This window comes from Malurus melanocephalus, unplaced genomic scaffold, assembly GCF_030028575.1.
Source record: "Malurus melanocephalus ecotype Western Australia unplaced genomic scaffold, MMel_1.1 scaffold_290, whole genome shotgun sequence".
NCBI lineage: Eukaryota > Metazoa > Chordata > Aves > Passeriformes > Maluridae > Malurus > Malurus melanocephalus.
This window is the reverse complement of record NW_026623522.1, coordinates 366,648-387,455: the sequence shown is the minus strand read 5'-3', so window position 1 is coordinate 387,455 and position 20,808 is coordinate 366,648. Positions and strand designations below refer to the sequence as shown.

The 20,808-nt window shown below is 41.5% G+C and overlaps 1 protein-coding gene across 2 annotated transcripts in view; it reads right to left on the bottom strand.

Annotated features, from left to right (window-relative positions):
* Nucleotides 1-18,491, bottom strand: part of CDK14 (cyclin dependent kinase 14) — a 310,018-nt gene extending 291,527 nt beyond the window's left edge. For both annotated transcript variants that reach the window (XM_057376776.1, XM_057376777.1), the window contains exons 1-2: nt 18,022-18,491; nt 11,888-11,919 (exon numbers count right to left, since the gene is read on the bottom strand). In XM_057376776.1, coding sequence (XP_057232759.1) covers nt 11,888-11,919; nt 18,022-18,112 — 123 coding nt within the window. In that variant the 5' untranslated portion in view covers nt 18,113-18,491. The remainder of the gene's footprint in view (nt 1-11,887; nt 11,920-18,021) is intronic.
* Nucleotides 18,492-20,808: the final 2,317 nt, after the last annotated feature.

Below are 20,808 nucleotides of genomic sequence, written 5' to 3'. Positions count from 1 at the left end.
GTTTCCTCTTTCCAGATAAATCAATCCAGAGCCCCAAAACGACTGCACATTTGCTACGAAGGAATCATTCCAGGCAAAAGATGCTTTATTTCTGTTGGAAGAASGTGGCACTTTTAAAAGTTCATAAATACAGGTGGTTTCCATCTATAGGTTACTCCCTCAGACCCTCTTTTGAAACTAACCTCCTGGAAGAGCAGGAGAAGAGAAGCTTAAATACACATATTATGCATATTAATAAAAACAAACAGCACAAGAGCCCCTTTTTTTTTTTAATTCCTCATGGAAATAGAAGATAAGAGGAAAATATACAGATTTCTGTAAGAGGAAAAAAACTCAAACACACATCATGAGCTCTGTGTTGTTTGCTCTGGAGTATCAAGTGTTGGGATTTGGGGAGGGAAAGAAAGAGAAGGACTTTTCCAGAGGTGTCTTTGGCAGATGAGCAGTGGATAGCAGTGAGCTTCTAAAGGTAAACATTTTATTAGAAATGTTTCCAGAGAATCTTCACATTCTGTTTTTTTCTAAGCTTGTTTATAAATAAGAGGTTTGAAAGTGTCTGTTACAGTCTTTATGGAACTTGGACCTCAATTATTTGCAATGTACCATATGGAATCACATATGAAGGAAATCACTTCTCCTTACAGAAACACTTAGAATACTACGGGTAATCACATATGACAAAACTAACAATAAATCAATTGCATGTGACACAAGCAACGCAAAAAGCTTCCAAAAAACGCAAAAAGCTTCCAAAAAACGCAGAAAGAAAGCAGTTTGAAAAAAAGATCATGAGTCACAGAATGGTGGAGGTTGGAAGACTCCTCTGCAGGTCATCTGGTCCAACCCATCTGCTCAAGCAGGGCCACCTAAACCACAATGCACARGAAGGGAAGGTTGTCCAGATGGCTTCTCCGCAGATGGTGACTCCACAACCTTAATGGGAAACTTCTCTTTCTGCTTGGCCACTCTCACAGTAAAAACGTTTCCTRATGTTCAGAGGTTTTCAGTTCCCTGTCTCAGTGCATGCCCACTGCCTCTGGTCCTGTCACAGGGCACCACTGAGATAAAGCCTGACTTTGTCTTCTGTACTTCCTCCCTTCAGGAATTAATAGACCCGAGGTAAAACAGTGAGGATGTGAATGATGACTGTTTAGTCTAACTTCTTCCTGATTTAATACCTATTTGAAATCTTGAAGAAGGCTAAGAAGTAAGATCATATTAGAATTAATATATTCCAGTTGAGTATCAACTATTCCATCTATGTTCTTTGGCACAAAAAGAAAGAATTTTCCATTTTTTGCCTTCCTCTCCAAGAGGCCTTCTCTCCGCATTTTTTCACGAGCAATAGAAACTGAACAAGGAAGACAGCCACGGCATTCTGCCAAATCTTAACAATAAAATAAACCAAATTCACATGGGCTTCCAAGATGAGGACCCACTCACGGCAGAACATCTGCTCCAAAGTCTTGCATCACCACTGAACCCCAGCAGCCTCCTGAAATCACCTGCTGGGCTCACCTCCTCAGAGTGTTAAATACACTCAAGAGCTCTGCTGGGTGCTGGGGCTCACATTGGTGTCCTCTCTGAAGATTAACCATCAACACCAAAATGAAACTTCACTTTGACTGCAAAAGTCTAAATCATTTCTGCCCCACCTGTGGATGAATGAAATAATTAAACCTACCAAAGCATCTCAGTTAGAACGCTGTGGAAATTAATGCGTAAGACAGAACTTTAAGAAAAAGAGTCTTATGTTCTGTGAAAGTATTTGTTCAAATGTGGTAGAACTTTTTTTCAGAACAGTGGTTTGTTTTTTTACTTTTGAAGAAACATTTTATTGAATACCGTAGCTTTCTTGTTGTTGAATATTGTCACAAATCTCATCGTTTGAGCCCATGTAAAATGCAGGACTAAGCATTCCCTCTACACCATGGAAAAAACCTGTTCTTAAGATATAAAAAATATATGTAGTCTAGCTTGTAACTGCTTAGTTACTGCAAATGTACTTTCAATGATAAAAATACCATTTTTAAATGATTTAAACAGAAAAAGTCCTGAAGAGCTAGAGCACACTTTTTGAAGAGTGAGCAAATTAGGCATTTTGCTTCATCTTCTCTGAGTTTCTGTCATGATTTAATGGCCAGACAAATCACATTTAACTGAGCCATACCAGAGTAATAACTAACTAAATAAATGAAAAAAACCCCAACCGCTCAAGCATTTCTCCAGATGCTGTCCTCTAGTTTCTGGAATTCTGTGCATCTCCAAGGTCACGAGGAGATGCCTCTAACAAACATCCTGTTTGTATCTGGTTCCTCTCTGTGAATGAARAGCTAAAATAAATCATCRCTGYTTTTTTCTTTTTTAAAACAAAAAAAACTTTTTTCCCTCCAAACCAAGCAAACCTGCAGTCATGAGAGACTTCCCACATCTAAACAAGCCAGGACATGACAAGAATGATAATGAATTTCACAAATGGAACTGGCATCATTCTTCGCATGGATAAGCTTAAAAACTGACCCTATTCAGAGYGAGCATAGATTGCTATTTTAACAGCAAAACTGCAGCAGTAATTGGCATCGACCAAGGAGAGCAGGTTGGAGATCATTTAATAAATCTGCCTGTTTAGAAGGCCAATAAATACAGGCCAATAAATAAATGAAAGGCACCAAGCCACACTTGGCGTGGCTTCTGCCAGACCCTGCCAGYGCCAGCAGCCTCCAGCAGGTGCTCCCCCCTCTCTCCCACTCCACTCAGGACACAGATCCCACTCTGGCTGCCTCCCCTGCAGCTGCCCCAACAACTGGCAAAGATTTCAGCAGCATCCTCTTCCCCACAGACACGGTAACACCACCTTAAGAACAGGACAAAAAGCATAAATGCATACAGCAAATACAGACAATTCCAGCAGGGCTAATCTCTAAATGAAAACAGGCACCAACTGGAAAGAAAAAGAGGAAATCAAAGCATTGCTGCACCTAAGAGGTACCCAGCAGCTGGTGGCACTGTATTTGAATTATGATGCAGTTTTTGTCACCATACTGGAAATAAAATTAAAGGAAGTATTATTAAAAGGAAATAACCAAAAGGAAACAGGAAATTGTTGTAATGAGAGGACAACTAATTACAAAAGATAGAGAAAAGGATGGACATATCAGTCCCTTGGGGTGATGGGACAGATGTGTGTGTAGGTAGCTTTCAAAAACAAAGGAAACAAAACCCAAACAAAACAACCAAACTTAATAGAAGAATTTACCCAAAAAAAAGTAAGAAGCGAAGATCTTGTTTCTGCATCAGAAAGCAACAATAACTGTTAATGGAGAGGTAAAGATAAAAATAATTAATGTTAACATTAACAACATATTCTCCTTCTAACAATACAGAGAGGAAAAATACTTCAACTGAGACAGTATTTAAGAAAAATAACACAAGCCAAAATAATCATCCTCTGCACTACTTCTTATAACATATTTGGGATAACAAAAAGTCTTCCATATCTCAAAGCTGAAGGGTGTATCTGGCCTAACTAATCACAGCAAGTGACTGCAGACAAATTCCTTCAGTGTTGAATTTTCAAGACAAATGACAGGAAACAAGTACAAGAACAGCATGAAGCCAGCCTCAGGTACAGTTTCAGGATCACTATGCCTGATTCTCAAGGTGCATCTCAGTGGAGGAAAAGGAAGGTAAAGATCCAATAAAACAAAATGGTGCTGAGTGTGACTKTGTACAATAATCCACTGGAAACAAGAAGTCTACTCTCAGTAAAAGAAACAGGAAGGTTCCTCAAACACATTTGTATGAAAGAGCATCTTTTTGTATGCATGAGCTATCAAAGAGTTCATGTACAAAGAAAAGCCCTGCTAAGTACATGGCAATAAGAAAACTACCATAAGCCACTGGATTTGCTGGGTTGGCACATCAGTGAATATATTCTGAAGTTGGTAATGTTTTATTTGTCAAAACTGAAAAAGGTGAACACCTGGATTCTACCGAAAAACTTAATTCAAGTGAAGTAACTACCTCAGAACACCCCAAACACAATCAGTTCCAGTGGTTACTCAGAATTGGTGATAATGCATTATGTGCTCTCTCCGCGGCTCTGCCTCCATTAAGTTTTCAGCAGCATTTACACTTATTTCACTTATTAAATTACTGCCAATATTTCACATCTAAATAACCTATAATCTTCAAGTTTGAATTTTCAAACTTGATAAGGAGAATTTCCATACCTGAAACAAACACAAGTAGCAGTAGTAGCAGGACTCTGACTCAACTGTCTTAGAAGTAGAAAAGTTTGCCGAAGGGGAAAAAAGGTAAATTCCAGAATATGTACAAAAAGAGATGTAAGGCAATAACAATTTCTTTAAGACTTAGTATCATCAAAATGACATTGTTTTGTCATTTTTGCACAGAAAATCCATTTTGTTTGAATAAGCTAGGCAGAGCCTGTAATCTCCTTTTCTTATTCCTTCCAAATAATTAACAGGAGATATCAATTGACTCAGAACTTTGATTACTGTGGATGGGATCCTGCAAATATAAGGTTGTCAGTGATATTGTGACACACAGCAGTGTGTAATACATGCAATTCATACATGCAGAATTTCTCAGGAAAGCTAAAACAAAGGAGATAATTTTCATTTAGATCCCTTCATGAGGAGAAAATTTAGATATAGTCATATGTCTGTTCGTAGTGTGGCTTGGAAGAAAGAAAAAAAGAAAGCAAGTAATAATGTCTAAGTAGATGGAAGAGAGAGACCTGTCAAGGAAGTGACAAAATTATTTCTTGCCTCACTATTGGGAGATACCCTCAAGACCAGGAATAAGATATGGATCCCATATATAATATATTGTGCTTTGTCACTCTAGTTAATCGATCAACAAATTACTACATCCTGGATGTCCCAAGAAAATAAACAGGATTAACATGTAAACATATTTAATCAAAATAATAATACCTTACATTCAGAATCCACATTCCTGGAATGCATACACCCTCCAATCTGATCGGCAGAAGCATCCCAAAATACACACGCACAAGTGAAAGAACTAGGCCTAGAAATTCATCTTGATTTTGCAATGTTTCTCTGATAACAAAAACGCTTGCCTGCAGATCAGAACAGAGCTGTATGTGTCAGCAATTTGGCCAAATCCTCACAAGTCACTGCTGCAGACATGGATTCAGACCAAGTTCTGCTCCTTTGCTCYATCCATTTTCAAAGAAAAAGTCAGCAAAGGACACAGGAATATTAACTGGTAAATGAATCCTTCTTCTGTCCAGTGTCTACAGAAGAGGCAGAGAAGGGGGAGAGTAAACAGGTTCACACTTGACTTAACCACTTTTCTCATGTCATGAAAATACTGCACACCTAAAAGTTAAAAGGATGTGCTCTCACCAAACACGCCAGGCAAAAGAACACACGGCTGAACATCGATGGCTGAAAATTCCAACCACTGCCACCAACAGATTTAGGGGTGTGCCAAGATTAAAGCTCTTCCTCAGCTACAAAAGAGGGTTCTCAAATTTTCATCTTCTAAAGGCCAGGTCTATCTCTCAACATTAAGAACAATTCCTGTACTTAATGGGTATAGAGTCACTGCCAAGTAAATTTCAAAACCTTCCACATGGTCCYAGGTTTTGCTTCAAAGCCTTGAAACTGCCAAAGCAAAGCAGCTGTTTCACAGTCAGCTTTTCTTGGTGGCTTTCCTGCCACTCCTCAGTCACCTACCAGCTTGCATYGTGGTCACCTAGACCTGGTTCTGAAATGTCTCACATCTTCCAGAGACTGATTTATTCCCATGTGCAACATAGCACAGGGAAGTGACTGGAATCCCTGATCACCATATAAATATTAGTAATTCTCTGAGAAATTATGCAGAGCTGCCTAAAGGCTGGGCTTTTTTAAATGACCAGAAGTTTCACAAAACAGCATTTTTACAGAACAATGCCACATCTGTCCCACAGAAGGCACATCTGTCCCACAGCTGATGCAATAAGAAGYTTTAGCACATGGCAATATTTGCTCTCTTCCATTCATGTCCTTCATTTTCARACTCACCTGAAACACAATTGCTAATAACACTATTAATCTAGAGGAAACAACTTTTCCCTTTAAGAACAACTTCACAAGTCCTGAAAGGCTGGCTCTGTTCTGCTACAAAAGCACACACACGAGCATCACACGCCAGTCCTAAGAACCAGCAACCCCATTTGGATCTGTATTTTGTTGGGATGGCCTCAAAGAGACACCACAGCAGAGACAGTAAATCTGTTGGGCAAGCTGACARCTAAGCCATCTGCTGCTAGGGAACCACTGGACCAACATCAGATCCTCAGCAGTGTAAGAGAACACTACTAGGAGAAAGAAGATTTAGGATTAGGAGCTGTAGGAACACAAGCCATCTCCTGGGAAATGTCTGTAATGTACAGGCCCGTGAGACAACATCATCCTCACCCATCTTCCCTCTCAAAGGGCAGTCTGGAATGATCTCTGTCAGAGACATAAAGACCTCTCTAAACCAAGGCATTGATCCTCCTACAGGAGGCATCAGCTTACATTACTGAGCCTTTTCCTCCTCTTTTAACCAAAAAAATACTTGCCTGTGTCATGAGTCAAGTAACACTTCAAAAGCGGCAACTTCCAATACTGAGCTGTCATCTTCTGCCYGGAAATATGTTTCCTCTCCTTTGCTTTGTGACAATACATCTGAACAGACACTTTTTTCCAGACACCTGAACCACCTTTGTGCACATTTGGCAATTAACCTAACCACCAGGTGAAGTTTTTTCTGACCCAGTTCCCTGGTATTATTTAGAAAATGCTTTGACACCTGTACTTCTGGGGTTTTTTCCCAAATACAGTTTTAAGGGTTTTAATCTTTCTGTCATACATGCATGTCTCTCTCAAGCTACTTACTATTAATAAAACTGAAAAAAAAATGCAGGAAAGTTATTTTGTGTATTATGTGCCTCCTGCACTGTGGCATTCAAATGCCTCTTGTTTGTGCTTTACAAAGCTTTACTTTTTTTTCCAGCTACACCCTTTCCTTTAACTGTTCAAGTCAGAATAATCTCTACACACAAGTTCTGGTTCACAGATGCGTGTCCTTTAAACCAAGACATTTTTCATGCCAACCCCACAGAGGGAGTAGCCTTTTTATTTGGGGTGAGAGAGACTGTGAGAGCAAGCACATTACAGAATCAAGAAGTRACTTGGCAGAACTCCCTTCCCTTTCACACACTTCCACTTCAAACACACAGAAGTTGTTCCATGAGTGAAACAAATGAAATTTGGCTTCCTCACAGTTGAAGACTCTAAATGTAGTAAGGAGTAGATGAGTATTACGGATTTTGCTGAAGTCAGAGTATTCAYAACACCTCCAACCACATTCTCATACACTCACAAGAACTTGCATTTCAGCTTTTCCATCAGAGGAGATTCTTATCTCTACCCCTCAGCCAGCTCACATGCTTTTCTACCAAGCATCTAAGCATCTAATGTCAGCCAGCTTCAAAGCTACTGGGTGGGGTCAGACAGTATTGCACACACAGCAAGGTCAATCACAGTATCCTAATTTCTTAAGAAACGTGGCCATCTAAAAAAAGGTGCTCTTGATATCAGGAAAAATTAACACTACAATACAGCTAAACAAGAGCAATAGAACTCAMTATAAGAAGCAGTAACCAAAGCAATTCATGTTTATCTTCAGTCTGAAGATTATTTTTTTATTTCATTGTGRAATTGCAATTAATCTATTATTAACATTATTATTAATATTAATTTATGTGACTGAAGGTCTTGAGACATGATAAAAGTGCTTAGAGAAACCAATAGCAGAAGGGCAAGAATCAACAGCTTGAGACTGCTGACAATAACTTAGAAATAAATCATAATAGCAAGCAGCCAACCAAAGGAACAGGTTACCACCAGCCTTGAGATCAGTTTAATCACAACATCAACACTGGTTGTTATTTCCACAAATATGCCACAATTCAGCCACATCTTATTGGACTTGATCACATTCTAAAAGGAGATAGGAAAAGGAAATGATTCCATCATTTTAAGACAGAGTGGACTCATTACACCAATGGTCAAAATACATCAAAGCAATCCTGCATAGCTGGAAATTATTAATCTAAACTTTGACAAACTACTGAAGCTCAAATAGGATGTTCACTCAAGGGACACTTAATTGTTTTTAGACTGCTCTTTTCATGGAATGCTGCTCCTCAGAGGTGCTCATTTTATATCATGATATCTAGTATATTGCCTAAAACAACAAAACAGATGCTAACTGTGYCAGAACTGACACTCAGGGAGCGAAACTTAGGCTGCTTTGAAAAGGAGGGCAGGGGAGTGGTGTTGTTTGRTTGGTTTGGGKTTTTGTCTTGATTTTTTTKGTATGGGGGTAGGGGAGTTTGCAGTTTGCAGAGAATAGATAAGCTACATTTCAGGACACAATGAGAAGGTGCCTTACTCACCCAAATAACTTTGAAAACAGGCAAGGACAGCCCCTCCCCCATGATACTCCATTGCAGAGGAAACCAACCCACAAACCACTGAACACACTGAGAATCTTCCCACTGATTTCAGGACATACCAACACAGGCCCATGTTTCAGTTCCCACAACGTGACCAGTACGACAAAGAGGAACAGGCTAAAGGTTAAAAAGGAAAAAACAAAACCACACGATTGCTGYTTTGAATGAAGAATTATAGAAGTGATCTGTATCCACTCCTTCGTTCACATGAGTCTCTGGAAAATGTCACATCTTAGGAAGGTGAGCAAGCTACCACTAAATCCATTAAAGGGATTAATCAGGTGTCCTCATGGACCAAAGCCAAGGTCAGCATCACTTACAGAAAAGTGKTTTTTTTATTCAAAATTTAATCAAAGCAACAAAACAACAGGTATTAAAAAGTAAGGAATCTTACACTACTCCTTCATGCTATTGCTGTGCTCTGATTATGAGTAGGACTAAATACACCAGTAAGATCCCWGAAATAATTCTACAAATAAAAGTATTTTCTGACATGCAACTTATTCAAAGGGTTCACTGCTCATGATTCTTTTGGTCCTCATTTACTGGAGAGATTAATTTCATAACCCACAGAAAGCAATTATRTGGTGCACCTGCCTGTCATGTCTGACATCTTAATTTTTAGTAGTTTCTCTTCAAAAGACAGACAACTTCCTGCAGTGTTGTACATTTTTTCAGCCCCTGCAAGAAATTAAAGCAAGTAGAATTAAGAGCCACTGAACTGCTCAATTTACTCCCCTCAGTTCCTGAGAGACAAGCAGATAAGCACCTACAATGCACAAAATAAGGTGACAACTTATCCAGCAGCAAATGCAGATTTGCAGCTTTACAAGGGTCATCTTCCTCTCACGCCACTGTCTCTCCTCCATCAGAGATTTCAGGTCCCTGCTGGCCAATGTCTGCTCCTGGTGTTCTGGTCACAGCTTGAAAGGCTCAAACATGAGTCCTCCTCCTCTACCTGCAAATTCATTGCTGCCTGTTCAAGCACTGCTTCACAGGTCAATCTCCCTCCAGGAAAGGGGAAACACACATTGAGAAGAGAGACACAGCATCTTTGAGCAACTTTGAGAGAGTACCTTTGCACTAGGCATACAAGGAGAATGTGCTGCTTGTTAAATGAAATTTCTGTTTCAATAGCTGACTGTTTCATTTTTTGTAGGAGGAGACCCAAAGCTGACAGCCTTGGACAGCTTGGAAAACTATTTCCTCTCCCTTCTTCTTATCTGATATTCCCACTTATTGTCACCTTAACTTTCTTCATTACTGTTTCTCGGTTATATCAATACTACATATACAAGACAGAAGCCAAGACAGCCTTTTTTTAACACCATGCTATGGTCTTAGTAGTGTTTCTCAGGATGGCCTTCTAAGACCAATATTTGCACCAACTCCTCTGCTCACAGATGCTGTCTTCCTGAGAAATCATTATCATTAAATCATTATCATTAAATCATTATCATTAAAATCAGGTACATTATTGTTACCAATGTCTGTTTCATCCTCTGATTTGAAGGATGTGGGAAAAAAAAAAAGGAATTAAGTGATACCTGGTACAACTCGTTCTCTGATTCATACTTCAAGCTACAAAATCGCCAAGAACTGTTGTGTAGAATTTGAAGATATAATAAGGATAACATAAAATCTCAACACACTTTTCTTTCTTTCAAGAAGTGACACCTGAAACTATGGAACAAATTGATGCAAATGTCATATCAATCTCTTCCCTATTTACAAGAAATGATAGAAAATTCTTTTGTGTTCCCTTCCCACTAGCCGTCCCTTACTGCCTCTGCAGCAGTTCATATCAACAACCTGTCAGATTCCATCAAAAACCTATTTGGAGGATTATTTTCCCCCCAACCCCCTTAAACTTAAATAAAAAATTTCTCAAGTTGTCGCTTGCGAAAGCAGAAAACTGGGTTTAAAGAAAATAAATACAACCTGCAGATAAACAATCCTGGGGAAGGGGAGGGCAGAAGAACTGCCATCTTCATAYGACAATGTTTTTAAAAGATCCTTTCAAACTCTGAGTCAGATTTATACAAAGTATTGCTACTTCCTGAGAAGRTTACAGCACAGGTATACCACTGTAGCCTTCTGAAGAAAACACTGAGCAGAACCAGATCAGATTTGTAAAACAAGTATTCAGAGTTTATCTGCATGTATTTGCACAGGTGCAAATTCCTTCAGGGTGGAATCAAGTTCTGTCAGTGTCACAAGAGGAATAAAATAGTCAGGACTGCTGTATGAATCAACAGAGTTCCTGAAAACAGAGCCTGACCTGACCTTTCCTCCAGACCTGAGAGGGGCCAAGGTGAGTTACAGTTTTTTGCAACACATGTCAGAAAATCACAACACATCTATATTGTTACTGCTGTATTTGAGCATCAGTGTGATCTGTTTCGAAAGAGATGAAGTCTGAGTTGATCCAGAAATCAGGACATTGCATCATCATTTATTTATTCCAGAATCTGGCATTACACAACCACTATCTCACTGCAWTCAGCCAAGAATCTCAGCTTAGAGCAGGCAAAGAAGAAGAAATGTCAGAAGAGTAACATCAACACATGAAAATACTTGCGTGTGGCTCCAGCTCTGGTGGCATAGGGAAGCACAAGGCAGGCACTGACCACAATATAACCAATCATCACAATCATCACAATCCTCACCAATCATCACAGCAAAGCCCTCCTGCACAAACCTGCTCTGCAGGATACCTTGCACTGACCCGGACCCCTCTAGCACAAACCATGAGCAGCATATTTYACAAATCAACATGCAGCTCATATCACAGGTAGGTCAGGACCCCAAACTGATTAGGCTGAATAATCAGTATCAGTTTTACCAATAGACCAGATGCTGGTTTTGTGCTGTTGGGTTGTGTTTCTTTTCAATTTCATAATAAGCATCTCTCTTGGCTGACATATTCAGCAAGAAGCCAATGTAGCAGCACTTTACAGAAAGTGTTCTCTCAGGAGTGATGGGTTTTTTTCCCTGCCTGTTACAGTACAGGCCTACAATTACAGGAATTGTCATGGGCAAAGTTCTATAAAGTATTTCCCCTGCATGCAACATTTCTCAGTATTGAACAGCTTTAAATGGCCACTTTTCTTAAAACATTCAGTTGTATTACATTAAAAAAACCCCAAAGCTTTCCATTCAGACCCTTTGACTAACAAATTCTTCCAGCAGTTATTTGGAAAATGAGAATACATTTGAGCAATATGCATGTATTAATAAACATGCCCGTTATAACACTACTGTCTGTGGGTTTCTTTTAGCACCAGTGAGAAATATAAAGGCATACCTGGACTATGGAGGGTACAAAGATATTTAACCTACCTCATCAAAGCTGCTATCTTCCTTCTTCAAGGCTTTAAAATAAAAAGAAAAAAAGAAATTATTATCTGTACTGGATTTCAATGAACACAAAGTAACTACCACCAGAAAAGAAAAAGTAACCAGAGCATCATTTTTCTGTTATAATAGGAAAGAACAGGCTGGCATGAATAACAATTTTATATTCAAAATCTGAGTCTGTAAATGGAATGTAGAACTGCACAGAGAGTTTCCAAGACAGTAAATTTACATATTTATGAAAAATATTCTCTCAGGTTAAAGAAAATAAGAGTTTGTAAGGGTGATTTGTTTTTTTTTTTATTTTAATTCCTAGTGAGTGTGAAAACCCTTCATGGAGAGCTTGACTGAACTTCAAAAAGGGAAAGTATAACAAACACCTAACCATGTATTCAGTTTGTCAAGTACTAACTCTTTATGAAACAGTATGCCTTGTAGCATGTTTTTTTTTTCCTTTTTCTATTTTTCTTTTATAATTTTTTAATATGATTTACACCAATGCAGAAAAGATTTCTTTCTTAAACTGTTAACAAGCAATTAATCAACAAAGAATAGAGAAACAGTGCAGAAAATACGTGAACTAAGAAAATGAAGACACGAATAGTTCTGTAGTTGTAGCAAAGATTAAASTGATGAAAAGTTTTYMWTWAASATRYYSRRYATSTTWAWKGAAATGTGAAGAAAATYTATTKCTCCAAATCTCCACTGAACCRTGTCAGTCTGAAGGTACAAGACTGGCTCCTTTTCTCAACCAGACCCCCGAAGGACTGCGTGCTGCACGCCATGACCTGAAAGTGCTCTTTGTTTCCTTCTCTTGAAGAGCTAAAATTAGATAAACCATTGCACTGGTGATTGCACTGSTTCTTTTCAGTGTAAATCACGAAGGTTTGCAATTTGAGGGAGGTCATCTGAACAACCGTGCAGCTCGTGCAGTGGGGTCCTTCCAAAATCATTTAAGCAGCACAATGTTCTTACACTCCTGCATCTTTTTGCAGGAGATAAATATTTAAGYATCTAGCATGCTGGAGGATCTAGACTCCAGTAGCTCTTTTCCTCTTTTAGATGCTCCTTCTGCCTTCAAATCACGAGTAATTTCTAAACCTCTTCCAAACCCCGTCTTCAGGAGCAACTGGGTTATCAGCTTCAAAAAAAGTCCCAAAACAAAACAGAAAAAAAACCCCAAAAAACCCCCCAAACCAACCAAAACAAAAAACAAACAAAACAAAATAAAAACCCAAACAAACAAAAAAACGAAACCAAGCAAAAAACACTACCAAATCTGTAGCAGCTGTTTTAGAGGTGGTACGGGGGCAGCAGCACAAATCCCAGTTATCTTTATACAGAAAATCAGGGAAGGTCCAGCCTTCCTTTGCTTTTAAACTTTCATTTCCTCAAGATATGTCTTCCCTCAAGTCTTTGAAGATCCCTGTTTTACAGTTACTCATCTAGATTTCATGCTCAGTGATAAAAAACAATCAAACAAACCCTGGTATTTTGCTGAGGAGATCTGAGGCACACATTGTACATYTTGATAGTTGAATACATTTTTATGGTTTTGAAGGGTGAGCAAAACATTTTCAGGCTGCCAATCCCAAGTAGTCAGAACTATGAGTCAGGRAAAGAGAAGGAAAGAGAAGCAAAGGGAAGGAAAACCCCCAACCTRTGGAACACTTTTTAAGAATACGCTTTTAATCTTCTCCATTACCATTTGGGTCACAACGACATAAAAGCTATAAATTAGTAAATGACACACCTAGGTCATGCTGACAAGCTTTTCTCCCTTACCAAAACACAAGATTTTCACAAGACCAGAACATTACAGGAACAGCCAAACAACAGATAGCTAAACAAAATTCACAGTGTGACAGAAGAAGAAGAATGGGAATCTGTGGTCCACTGCATAGATTTGKCTTGTCTTTAGCTTCTACCTATGACTGAAAGAGGGCTTTTAAGAATCACCAAAAGAATATGAGAGTTCTGGCCACCCATATAATTAGATTCTGTTTAATAATAGTATCAGTCTCAACCAATTCACTACATAGCATCTCCAAAAGAAGATATCAAAGCAGWATATTTTGTAGAACTATATTAAAAATATCTTTTTGCCCTCAATGCAATCCTTTCYTTTTAAAACTGTTTTTAAAAAAGCTCTGCTGAAGTTAAAAAAAATAAACTGTTTACAAATGAACTTCTCATTATCTCAGGTATGTGAGCTATGTGGATGTACATCAGAGGAGATTAGTGGAGATAACCTTTGTATCACTGAGGAGCTAGTAACAAAGCCCGGGATGCTCAGAAGGGCCACAGACTGCTTTCAGCACACTGTGATCAATCTCAGCAATGTTTTCTCTCTGTCTTTCTTTTTTTTTCTTCCTTCCTTTATAACCTGGTGTTAGTTTTTGCCCGAAGAAATTGCACAAGAAAACAGAAGTTAAATGGAGTGATCTGAAGAGATTTCAAATATTATTCTGGTATTATATGAACTTCAACAAATGCATAGCTAAGAAGTCTTCACATAAGTGAAAGATGACTATCATTTTTATCAAGTTATTCCCTATTAATTTAATTACATAATTATCAGAGTGCAAAACTAAGAACCAAACCTAAKAAAGGTTTAAATGCTAAATTAAACAGAGAGTCAACTGAATCTCTAAAAGTTGGTTAACATACAGGTATGGTATGTTCATTTATATGGACAACACAGTCTGTAAGCAAGGAAATCAGATTTTTAAAACTAATACGGGTGTTGGTATAAAAATGAATAGGCTAGCAAAAACTTATGAATGAAAAGAATTAGGTATCTTTTTCAGATTCTTAGCAATATAAGTTCTTTATAATGAGATAACTTTTAAGAGGGGCACTCCTTGAAACAGCCGAAAATTTCTGCCAGGAGAAAGGCTATGTCAGTTGCAAGGATAGTTCATTTCTCTAGAACTGGGAGCATGTAATTTCTGCAACAAAGATCTGTGAATATAAACTTCAGTTTAGCACCACAGGCCACACACATTTCCTCCAGCACACCACAGTGCCGTATCGTCCTCTGCCAGATTTGCACATAATGGCACAAAGMGAATGCTCAGGAAAAGGCTCACTGAATGGGCAATTTCACACATCACACTTTTCAACTCAGCAAAATAAACATTTCCAGTACTAGGTGCTCTAAGTGTTGCAGGACTGAGCAGAGTTTAGCATGATGAGCCAGATCTTCATCATCCTCTTACAGTTAATAAAATGGGTCAAGTCAACTTGAGGCTGCTGTTGGAACCCTTTGGGTCTCAGCTGTGCCCCAGGAACAACTACACTGGTTTTGTCTAGAGATGTCAGGAAACAGCTTCAAATGTCACCTAACATACCTTAGCACACTGTAAAAGAAATATTTTTATAAATAACCTGCAGATATACCCTCTCAAACTGAGAGCATTACTTGATGGGGAGAAGATGGTGTGAAAGGCAGTTTATTGAGTGTTATTCTGCAAGCTCTAACTCTGCCAATGACAATTAGGATACATTTCCACCACTCTTACATAAGGGCCTAATATAAACTTGGGTACCAAAACCTGCCATCAAAGTCTGGGGTCCTGCAGTATTGAGAGAATTGCATTTGGCAGATGGAATRCCGCCAACACTGGGGGAAGCTGTAGCAGTGCCCCATCATTTCAAGAACGACCATCAGATCGTCCCCACTGCAACACATGAAAGTTTGACTCACTAATTATTTGATTCAAACACCACAGAACTCTCACATCATCTGTATGACTGTGCTCATAACACTRTGTTGTGTACTTAAACCTATGAAAACACAGAAATTGCAGCAGAACAGACAAAGGTAATATATCATGATTGTTTTATAGAATCACAGAATGGTTTGGGTTGGAAKAGACCTCAAAGATCATCCCAACCCYTTTGTTTTGGGGAGGGATAACTTCAGTGAGACCAAGTTTCTCAAAGCCCCATCCWACTTGGCCTTTACCACTGTCAGGAATTTATAATAAATCACAACTGAAAAGATGACTGTCAAAATTACAGATTAAATATATRTTAAATTTTTAATTTGCTAACCATACCAAGCAAGGAGCTCTTACAAAAAGAGCTTTAAAACCCAAGTGTCAAATATGCAGAAAGACTTCTTCCAGTGCGGTTTTGGTTTCCTCTCCTTGACTCAATATAAGAGTTAAGTACAGCACATGTTTTAACCAAGGATTTCCTGGTATGCAGTTTCAGAGTTTCTTTGCTTGGGCTTATCTGTGGCTCTGGTATCAGGGAGTGGACTATGTTCAAACCTCATACAGATAAACTAGAAGTTTTTTTTGCTCAAAGTGTAGTTACTAGAATAATGATCAATATATTTGAGCATCTGAAGATTGAACAAACTTGCTGGTAGCAGCTGAGTTTTAAACAYAAAACAACCACCAGCAAACAAACAAACCACATACCCGACCACACTTCTACACTTCTGCACATACGGACAGAGAACCGGAGGAGGTTTTAGACATAAAAATTTGTGTATCTAAATTCAGGCCAGAGCTCCCAAGGAAACTGAAAGCTTGTTTAATTTGTGCAAAATGACAAAAAGAGATGATCACCCAACCGAGCCAACTAAAACACTCAGAAATTACCAGCCAGAGGGGCCTTGATCCCTAAAAGGCATTAACAGGACTGTCACTGTTACAACAAAGCAGCATCCTCATTCAAAACATTTTCTTTGTTAATGACTTCCACCATTAGTAAAAGCCTTTCACAGTTCTGTGGAAGAGTGTCTCTGTGTGTTTATACATGCACAGAGACACATAACAGACCAAACACCTGACTGCTTCTTTTTTTTTTTTTTTTTTCTAATGAAAGAAAGTTTAATATATTTTACAAGTGTAAGACTTATGATATGCAAAAGCTGTTTCCATATGGGGACAGAGAGATAACAGTGCATTGATACTTGCTTCACAACTGTAACTTTGCATTTCCCCTTGAAACTCTCTGGTTTACAACTATGAATGAGCTTTACTCAGTCTTTTTCATCCTGGAGTAGGACAATCAAAAATACCTGATTTCGAATGYAATCAAACACTTAAAAGCTTTCAATCCTTTAAAGCTAAAGGTGGTGCATGGAATGCATACACAGCATGTGAAAAATGAAAATGCCCAAGTATAACAGTGGCATGTTCTAGGTAGAGTTACGGGGGCAGAACCAAATGCCACAGCTCATGGTGCAGCACTTTACACCCTCTCACTGGGACAAAGCAGCTCTGCAAGTTGACTGACCCACTGTGCCAGGCAGCCTGGCTGTAAGGGGAGACATCCCAATGGGATAACGCGCGGGTAGGGAGTGTGGAAGGGCCCATGCAGAGGGTCTGCAAGGACAGGGGCACTGCCTCCAGCTGCTCTGCCCCACCAGCTCGGGGACACATCCCACCTGCTCTGAGGCACCTTCTCTCCCTGCTCGGCTGCSTGTGGATGATGTCAGTGGGAATCAAGGTTTTAAACAGTGAATTAAGCGATACAGTGTGCCAAAGACTCAGAGAAACACCAGTCCGAGCAGACCAGAACTCTTTGGCATTGTTCTTGACAACAAATTCAACTGCAAAATAAACTGGTACCACAATCAAAACACGGTTGGTGGCACAGGGAGGTAGCATGCTTGGCAGCGCCATTCAGACGGCGCTATCTCAGGATGCTCTATGTCAGTGACAGCGCGACAAGACTTCACAGCAGATGACAGACAGACTTCTTTTGTCTGGCCTCCTAAAGCACTGGGACGCTGTTACCTGCCTCAGCATCTCACAGCTCAACTAAAACAAACCTGCAGCCCGTGCAAAAAACAAATTACTAGACCCACAAAAGAATGAAAACAACCAATTGCTTTCTGACGAGGTTTCTCTTTGGCAGCGGGGGCGCGTGAGCCAACTCTCATTTATAGTTTSTTCTTCCCAGCCGATTTTGGGCTAACTCCATCACAGACCCATGCAGCACTGCTGGGGCTGACAGAGTTATTTGTTCGCCGAGCTTTCTTCCCAATAAACGTTCTTCGGGGACGGCGACGGCGCGGGTATTTCCAGCCCGGCAGCGCTGAGCCCACCGCCCCCCGTCCCCTCCCCGCCGGGACCCGGCCCGGCCGCGGGACTCACCTATTCGGCCGAAGCTCTCCGACAAAGTTCTCCGCAACTTTTTCATCCTGCTGATCTTCTCGGCGGACTGCGAGTCGATCATGTCACACATCGGGGGGCGGTCCCCCCCCGCCCGCAGCYGCCACCCCCGCTGCCCCGGCTCCGGGGAGACACCCCCGCTCCGGCCCAGGCGCTGTCCCCGAGGAGCCGCCGGGCGCTGCGGGACGGTCCCGGTGCCGCCCGGGCACGGAGCCCTACGCCGCGGCCGCGGCTGCTGCTGGCGCTGCCGGTGCTGCTGGGCTCCGCGCCGCCGGCGCCCGGCTCATAGCCCCGTCCCGCCCCTGGCCCGGGTGCCCCGGCACGGCGGGAGCAGCGGGCACGGCCGGGGGCGACGAGCAGCGCCCAGGAGAGATGGAGCGGCGAAAGCAAAGTCCGGCCGGGGGCTGCGGGCGCCGGCGGCGGGAGGGAGCGAGGGCGTGAGGAAGGGAGGGAGGGTGCGCTGAGAGAAAGGAGGAGGAGGAGCCTGGGCGGGCCGGGGAGCCCCGRGGAGGAAGGGCGGCGGCGGCGGGGGCGTGRGGGGGGCAGGCGGGGAGCGCCGGGGCCGGGCCGAGGGATGCGCGCTGTCTGCGGGCGCACGGAGCGGTGCGGCGATGCCCGGAGGGAGCGCTCGGGGCGGGGGCGGCCGGGAGGCGCCCGCGGTGCCGTTCGGTGAGGGAGCGGAGACACCATGTCCCCCCGTTCGGTGAGGGAGCGGAGACACCGTGTCCCCCCGTTCGGYGAGGGAGCGGAGACACCGTGTCCCCCYGTTCGGMGAGGGAGMGSAGRCACCGTGYCCCCCYGTTYGGMGAGGGARCGGAGACACCRTGTCCCCCCGTTCGGMGAGGGMGCGGAGGCACCCTCGGTGCCCGCCCGGGCGGACGTCCCGGTCTCTGGGGACGCGCCGCGGTGCCCCCGGGCTGGCGGGGCCGGGGCTGACCGGGGGTGTGGCGGTGCAAGGAGGCACCCCCGGCCTGAGCGGCTGCCCCGCTGCTGCGGTGGGGAGGATGGGGACAGGGCACCTCGCTCGCCCTGAGCACCCGGCCCGTCAGGCTGAAACTTGGGGTCCTCTCCACGTGAGTCTTCAGGCACAGCCAGATAATGCGCCTTMAAGTGCCTTAGCCTGCAACTTAATGAGTGTTGGGAGCTTTTGATCTTGTTAACTCAATTGAACCAACATTATTGAAAAATAAATCAGTTTAAACCATYAAGATGGATGGTTATGTCTAATCTAAAGTATAAAGTAGGTACTTTTCGAGAACAATACGTTAGGTAAGATTTCAAAGCCCAGGTTTTTGTGGCTCAAATTCTATGTTATCTGGTTAAAATGAACTTGGGTTTTAATGAGGCTAGCTAACACAATTTACTGGGATTAGACGGTCTCTAAGCTCAGTTTTAGAAGCACATTTGTCTAGACAAGTGTTTAGGTGAGTTGGATTCAAGCCACTCACATCTCTGCTCTGGAACTGGGATTGGATCTTTCTATTACAATGCGGCAGGGGTAGACAGTATGCAGCATCTTGAGGTGGAAATCTATTGCAGTTATCTGTTTTAATCTACTCGATGTAGACTATGCAAGTGTCTCTTGTGGCATACAAGATAATGGGAACTTGTCCTGCCATATAGCAGTACAGTAATGCTGGTAAAATGTCTCAAGCATAACCCCTGGATGTACAGACAGTTTGATAAAAAGGTTTTCAGAAGTGTGAATCCTGTTGACCCTGCTAGCATCTTTGAAACAGGAGCAAAAATGGCATTTTCAATGTTGGCTATGTCACGTTATGGAAGGAAATTGAGAAAGGGTGGAAACTGGAATGTTGCAGAGAGCAGTGCAGGCARGAGAAATAAAAATTAAGAAGAAACAGACAAGGGCACTAAAAGGAAAAGGGGAGGGAGGACAGAAGTGCTTAAGGATGTTTAACTCAATCACTTCAAAAAATTACATTTAAGTCCTTAATAATAGCTGATGGTTTTATCTTTGTCTGAATCTGACATTACTGTCCCTGTTCTGAGTGGAGAGAAAAATGCCATCATCATAAATAAAATATTCTGGTCCAGGAGCAGAAACTGASTGAAGCATTTGAGTCCTTTGCATTTTCTGAGTGCACCATTCACTCCAGGTAGCTCTGCTGCTTGTCTGAGACTTGTACCAAAGCTGTTCTTAATTCAGCCTGTGACTTGCTTTCAGCATTTAGGGGTATCATTTCTGAGAGTTTCCTAGGAACCTGTAATTAAGCATGCTTAATTGATAGATGCTGTCTTACCTAGTGAAYTAGCCTAGATCCTAGCACCTAGGGAATTTGGAACAATATTCCCTTTTTTCTCCCTATTTCTGTGTGAGATTTCACTTTACTGCTTCTGAAGGACAAGTCTCCTCCAGGCTACTGCRGTGGGTTCAGCTTTCTTTCACAGAAAAATGAGCAACCCAAAATTTCTGAGAAGCATCTGGCTTTACAGCTGCTTGGGAATGATCTAGAAGCATATGTCAGGGTCTTTTAAATCAATGAAAATTTTGYCTAAATTAGACACCAGTGTGGTGCCAAGTGAGAGAAACCCAGGTCTTGTCTTCTGAAAATTGTATATCCTCTGATGCAGAGATGTTRCACAGACTTTCTCCACCAGAGGAAGGACAAGCTTCCAGCTGTGCRCAGATTCTCCAACTGCACCCTGCAATTTCTGTCATTCTTCCCACCRTGGTCTTTATTTGGCAGAAATATTTCTGTTAAAGTCCTTCTTTGTTCTCTCCCCAGCCCAAACCTCTTCTGTTTCCAA